We start from the raw sequence: 7227 nt of genomic DNA, 5'->3' as shown, positions 1-7227 counted from the left end.
GGGGGGTGGTGGGGTAACCAGAGATGAAAATATTTGTGATTGGTGATGGCAAGTGTACTACTTCCTGTTCATGCTGTCACTAACTGAAATAGTTGAGTGAGTTGCTGGGGAGTACGTTGAGTGCTACAGTTTGTATGTGTGTGTGCGTGCGTGCGCGCACATTTCAGCACATTGAGGATGCTATTGCTTCTGGCATTACTGCTGCTGTCTATGTTTTGTGGCTGTCTTTGTTGTGGTCATCATCACCTTCGTTCTTGCCTTTTTCAAAATAGAATACGATGCAGGAAAACATTTGAGAAGAAAAATTTTTTTAAAGCGAGAAAGAACGAGGTTGGGGGACATGAAGAGGAAACGAGGGAGGAAGAAGATGAAGAGAAGCATTAATAATAATTATTTTAAAAATTAAAACTTGAATAAGGATTGTCATTGTAAGCTCTAAGTACTATGCAGACTTGTCTTCAAGTCATCTCTTATGACCACTGAACACCCCTCCTAGCATTTGTATGTAGATGTCCAGAACAGCAAAAACCACAGCGTACCTGCAGTGTATAACAGGGGGATGAGTGCCTGTCTTTTTGAGGCTTCTGAACTTTTTCCAGAACTGCAGGAAGGCTGGCACAGGAGGGAATGTAGACTCCCGCCATGTTGTGAACTGGAAATGGGTCACGTGTCTTTTCTTTCCGGTCTGGATGTGAAGAAAAATGTCAAGAACCATCAAGTTTGGTTAGCGTACTACGATATTGTGAGTCCGACGAAATTTAAGGGAGGGGGGGGGGGGGGTACACCCCCAAAGCCCCGATTCGACCCAAACTTATGGAATTTGAGTGGTAGGCATTTTTAGCTTCCTCAGCCGCTCCTACAACTATTTCATCGCATAAAAAAACCCCAATACCGTATTTTCCCCCATACCGGGCATATTAATCACCACCATTTCCTCATAAAGTCAAAAATATAGTTTTCTTTACCGGCCGTTTTCTCAAAACGCGACTTTTCTCTATATTTTTTTGAAAAACTCCACCATTTTTCATCCAATATTCATGAAATTTTCACAAAATGAAGAGAAGATGTAACGTCTGTTGAATATTTGATATTTGGAATAGTTTTTTTGTTGGTGGTGTCTTGAGTGTGAATTTTCACGGGTTTTTGCAAACTTGAATGGAACCTCAGAAAAAAAATTCATAAATGTAAAAAAAAATTCGTTTATGAACAAAACAACAAACACATTTTTAGATCCAATGTTTGTTAACACGCATGCAAAAAAACCAATCAATTTCCATGAGCAGTAAGTGCGTTATTCATTACGTAAGACATGTCAACAAAATCCAATATCGCCGCCGTATCCATGGAAACGAAACTTTTTTCTCAAATTTGATTGCGGTTTTTAAGACTCATTGCTACGCTTGTTATATGTGTGAAAGTTGGTAAAATTCGGTCTAGTAATAAGCGAGATAACCTTCAGGTGTAGCGCCCCCCCCCCCCCTTAACGCACTATATGTTGTGAACTAGAATTGGAAAAATTTCAAAGACGTTCATGTTTTGTGACTACTATGGTAGCTTGATGCTGACGAACATTAACGCACTGGATTAATGCGAACTTGTTTGAGATCACGTGTCTATTCTTTCAGGTCTGGGTGTGAAGAAAGATGTCAAGAGCCATCAAGTTTGGTTAGCGTACTATGATATTGGGAATCCGACGAAATCTAAAGCACTAAATGTCGTGAACTAGGAATGGAAAAATGTCAAAGACGTTCATGTTTTGTGACTACTATGGCAACGTGATGCCGACGAACATTAAAGCACTGGATTAAGGGGAACTGGTATTAGATCACGTGTCTTTTCTTGCCAGTCTGGATGTGAAGAAAAAAGTCACGCGCATTCATGTTTGGTTACTATGGTAATGTGACGCCGACAAAGAGTCTACATAACAAGAGGGTCCACTCCTCTCTTTGAGTCAATTAAAAAAAGTGTCCTCAAAATTCGGTGGCGCCCTCTTCGCAAATGTGCTCCCTTTGCGAACAGAGTTACCCTACTTGTGTTTAAAAAATCAAAGTGAAACTAACAAGTTTTTGTACAAATAAGAATTCAAATTTAAGAAGAACGCTTTTTTAAAATGGTTACGCCGACAAAAAACTCTTCCCGAAGGAGTGACTGTTTTCTTCGATTAATTTGACTTTAGAAAGAAATGCGCGAGGTCAATAAAATAAAAAAACCCACCTAAAACTCCGCAATGAACGAACCCGAACAACTGATGAACAGCAGTCGATCAGCGCACGCAAGGAGGCGCTATTCCTATTCTTCTTCTGGAGAAACGAAAGAAAGCTTCAAAACAGACTGCAGCGCCATCAGAAGCAAAGAGCGGACTTCCGGCGGACACTTTTTTGGCTGAGTGGACCATCTTGTTATGTACAATCTTTGACGCTGACCAACTTTAAAACACTGAACGTCGTGAACTAGAAATGGGCCACGTGCCTTTTCTTGTTAGTCAAAGTGTGAAGAAAAAATTGCTACGGAGGTTCGAGTTTGGTTATTACGGTAATGTGGCGCCGATGAACTTTAAACACTAAATATCCTTTACTTTATTGAAATTATCACTGCTCTTATTTATGAACCTTTGAACTGAACCATTTAAAACCCTGCCAGGGCTAACCCAGGCTGAACGAGCGGGATACAGCTTTGCAGCAGAAAAACCGAGATACTCGATAAAAGTGTTCCCACACTGGATTCGAAGTCGGGTTTTCTACGTGTGACCAAAGATCGTACATAACAAGATGGTTCACTCCTCTCTTTGAGGCAATTCAAAAAGTGAGCTTTGCGTTCAAAGTTACTATACTTGTCTGAAAAACAACAAAAGCGAAACTAACAAACTGTGCTATTCCTATTCTTCTGGAGAAACGAAAAAAAGCTTGAAAACAAATACTGCAGCACCATCTGAACCATTGTGTGGACTTCCGCGGCCACTTTTTTGGTTGAGTGAACTATCTTATTATGTACGATCTTTGCATAACTGCTGCACGACAGATGCTGTGTATAGTCATCAGACAACCCAAATTAAAAAAGAGATGGTTCTGTCAGGTTCTATGTTCCGATGGGAGACAGGCGTTAAAATCCGAGGTCCCGCCTCTTAAATAACCTTAGAGTTTTGCTCACTTACTTTTACATTATTCCTCCTTTTGTATCGTTACATGTCGAGGAGAGATGCAATTTTTGGTCAAGGACTAGGTGGATGGCTTCTATTGTTGAAATATTATTTGGTCGCTTTTAAGCACAAGGGGGCTATCACGAAAAATGCTGTTTTGAGAAAATCGAAGGTAAAGTTTTCGGACCCTTGTTCAGTTTCTTTAAAAGACAAGGAGAGTTTTCTCTATAACCAAACAAATATATACACACCAATGAAACCAAACTTCTCCTATAGGTTGGGCAATGCCCACTTTTGGTGTACGTCAAGATTTCTGGAAACCATTGAAATCTGGGTAAGCCCATTTGTCCTTAAAAACGACCATTTACCGCTATACTGGGGGTGGTAAACGGATACAATTTCGTAAGTTTTGCAATTACGTTTTCGATAACAACAATAATGATAATAATATTAATACTAATAATACTATTTATAATAATAATAGAATAATAATAATAATAATAATAACAAATAAATAGTACTTGTATAGCGCATATCCCCTCTAAACAGTAAGCTCTTTGCGCTTCACAGTCTCTTAGTACCTCGCAGGCCCGAAACAGTCAGAAACACTCTCAGCTACCAAGGAATCATAAAAAGCAAGCAACCAATTAAGTGCTCAGTCACTTACAAACTGACAAAGATGTTTTTCCTTCAATAGCTGGATACCCTTTTTCATCTACGATAAAGGAGGGGAAAGTCAAATAAAGTGATTTTCCTATGATCACAACGTCGGGCCCCAGACGGGGTTTGAACCCACTATCTTTCGGTTGCAAGCCAGATAGCCTAACCACTTGACCATCGACAGTGGGTGGTTAGCAGGTGCTCTGGCGTGGTTTGCTTCTTCTTTCCTATCAAACATCTATCTCCCATATCTCCCCTTCTTCTTTTTTATGTTTGTTACTCTCTTGTAACACCTGTAATCTTCTGGCGCTCAAATGACCTTATGCAGTTGCGAGCGCCGTAAAATGTCTACTATAACTAAACTAAAGTGACCACCGACAGCACAACACTTACCTTTGAGTATTTCAGAAGAAATGATCTGGTCACGAAATTCGCTCTTTCCTCCTCGTCAATGGTGGTGACAATGACGTCATCAGTCTCAACGCTATCCCCAACATCAGGCCAGTACTTGTAACTGTGGTTCTGAGATTGGACAAAAATAACACCTTGAACTAAATTACTTGACAATGACAATGAAAATGGCATGATAAGGTTAATTCATTCATCTTGCAGGGAAAACCTTTGCCTTGGTCATTTACAATGGCAGTGGAGATACAAAGTTTATGTGCATTCACACATACACACATGCTTTAATGATTGTATTTCGGCCTAAAGCACAGTAACTGTTAAAACAAAATCTCTTATACAACGAAGAGACAAAAAACATTCAGTTACCAAAGGACTATAGACACCGATTCTACCTGTCCCCACACACAAAAAGAGTTTTAAAAATATCCAGTAATCCAAGGATTTTAAATATGGATTATTTATAATATGAATTCTAGCTCTCCCAGTACACAAAAAGAGTTTAAAAATATCCAGTAGTCTAAGTTTTTAAAAGTTTTAGTAGAGGTTTTACGGCGCTCACAACTGCATAAGGTCATATGAGCGCCAGAAGATTAGAAGTGTTACAAGAGAGTAACAAACATAAAAAAGAAGAAGGGAAGATAAGGAAGATAGATGTTTGATAGGATAGAAGGAGCAAACCACACCAGAGCACCCGCCAACCACCCACAGTAATCTAAGGATTTTAAACATGGGTCATTAAATTATAACACGGATTCTACCTGTCTATATTCCCCCACACGGGAGAGCATCACCACCAGTGACGTGTTCTGTGACCATACCATGGACCAGAAGTCGTCCAAGGTGCTCAACATCGGCCCTGATTGTTGACCAACAGAGAAATATTAGTTGACACGAAGGTTTTGAAACGTTCTGGTCTGGTCGTCTGACCAAAAAGAAGAAACGTGTTTGTGATAGTGTTTAAAATTCAGATATTGTTGCAAATAGAGAAGAAAAAACATGAGTATAAATCAGCTTATGATAATAATATGACGAAAGGAAGAAACGTATTTATGATCGGGTTAGAACTCAGATATTGCTACAAATAGAAAAGAAGAAATTCAGCCAGTCGTTTTGGATACAATCATCAAGTGTCAAATCTGCGACAAACATCGGCGGTTACTAGTCTTCATTCATTCCTTTGCGAGGATGCTCTAAGAAATGCTACGTTATTCTGATCTTTCCCAGTCACTTAACTGTTCAGGATTTTCAAGTTGGTTGCTCTGGGGCTACCACTGCCTCGCTTGTCTTCAGTTTTGTCAGTGACATTCAAAGCCTTTATGTTTATTCAAGTGGCACAAAAACTGAATTTTGAGGCAGCGTGGAGGAATCCGGCTCTCGTCAATTTTTGGGCATGTAGAGCTATTGGTATCATTTTAAATCTTGTTCACTTGTCTTTATTTGGATGAATAAAATCCATTTATTTTGAATACAAGTCAAGATATTTGCGAATGGAGGGGATGGGGGTCACCTGTTTTCAGAGGTAAAATTAGTGAGAAATGGCCGCCAAAGATTAGTTATTTCTTTAGCTTAAGAGTCCATGATAACTGAAAATTTACTTTTTTGTGCCTTTAATCGACGTTTTTAAGAAAATCCACACGTAAATGAGTACTTTAATGGGCATGAAAGGTGTTGAACCAAAAAACAATAATTTTATAAAAATTCATAAACCTGCAGAAAAATGCAAGTTTCTTCATTTTGATTATTTTGACGAGAGCCTGATTCCAGCACGCTGCCTCACAATTTGTCTTTTCCTGTCTGTTTTTAACCAGCGGGCGGCCCACACAGTGTTTTTGATACACTTATGAAGTTTTTATTTTCTAAGCTTTTATGTAAACCTTAATGTTAGAAATACAGTCCACATTTTATAAATAATTATAAAATTTTGGGATTTTGTAAACGTTTTATGTAAATTTTGATGTTAGAAATTCAGTCAGTGCATGAAATTGTTGAGCGAGGTGCCTGTCAAACAAGAATGAGCAGAATTTCGTTGCCCTTGAGATTTGTTTGATGAGCTGAAAATCTATGAACGTGAAATATTAACAAAACTGAAGATTGCATTGAAACAAAACACTCCTGAAAACAAAAGCCTATTGTATTCAAGTTCTCTGACACAAACCAACATTGAAAAGAAACATTATTATACCACCACTATCTCGTGTCGTATTGTAGCCTCTTTGACATTTCCTCTACACTGGAAATGGGTTTTCATATGAATAGTCAGCTCAGTTTTTCGAATAGATATAAACAAAGGGCTTGCAAAATCAAAAGAAATATTTTTCCAAACGATGAAAGATTCAGCAAATGTCAGACCTGACATTATGACGAAGACAACTAACAATGAAAAAGTATAGAAAAACTACTTGTGGTCGATAACAAAAGCCAAAGAAAAAAAAATACACGCACATACCATTGTCAGGAAAATAGATTTTAAAAAGATATTCAAAATGAATGAAAAAAAACCCCCTCTGTAGTTTGGAGCTTTCGAATTTTCTTTCTTTTCTCCCTTTCTTTCTTTCTTTCTTTCCTTCTTTTTGTTTGTTTGTAGAAAATAATAAAAACGTAGCGCGCTCATATGACCTTATGCAGTTGCGAGCGCCGTAAAACCCCATACTAAACTAAACTAAACTGAATAAAAACGCAGGAATACCACTAGGAAACGGGTAAAACAAACATTCAGATCGTAAGCAAAACGGAAAAAAGAATAAATCTTAGAACTTAAGCAGGGTTGGTTTCTATAGAGAAAAATATCAAGATAATAAAAGACCCATCGCGTCAATTTTGAAAAGGACTGTTATATTATGTTATACGATTTGATCTGGTAGCTTCTGTAAAGTTCGTTACTCTGCCGAGCGATAAACAGTTGTTCGGGTATTCAAGATGGTCAACATTTGATTTAATGCCGCCCAGAAAGTGACCTTGAGAGGAAGGTTCCAAGGCAAAGCACACTATATCCATTTGTTACAAAGCAGAGAAAGTGGGGGGGG

General features: G+C 38.4%; 1 protein-coding gene across 1 annotated transcript; it reads right to left on the bottom strand.

Moving 5' to 3' along the window:
- Positions 1–463: 463 nt before the first annotated feature.
- LOC101851618 (tyrosine-protein phosphatase non-receptor type 1) lies at positions 464–5060 on the bottom strand (the record flags this gene model as incomplete). The annotated part of the gene is given in 3 exon segments (XM_013090070.2): positions 464–685; positions 4190–4318; positions 4963–5060. Coding segments are annotated over 3 exon segments (449 nt in total), but the record flags the coding sequence as incomplete, so codon positions are not given.
- Positions 5061–7227: the final 2167 nt, after the last annotated feature.

This window comes from Aplysia californica, unplaced genomic scaffold (assembly GCF_000002075.1).
Source record: "Aplysia californica isolate F4 #8 unplaced genomic scaffold, AplCal3.0 scaffold01132, whole genome shotgun sequence".
Lineage (NCBI taxonomy): Eukaryota > Metazoa > Mollusca > Gastropoda > Aplysiida > Aplysiidae > Aplysia > Aplysia californica.
Note: the sequence above shows the minus strand (reverse complement) of the source record. Positions and strands in the feature narration are given on the sequence as shown.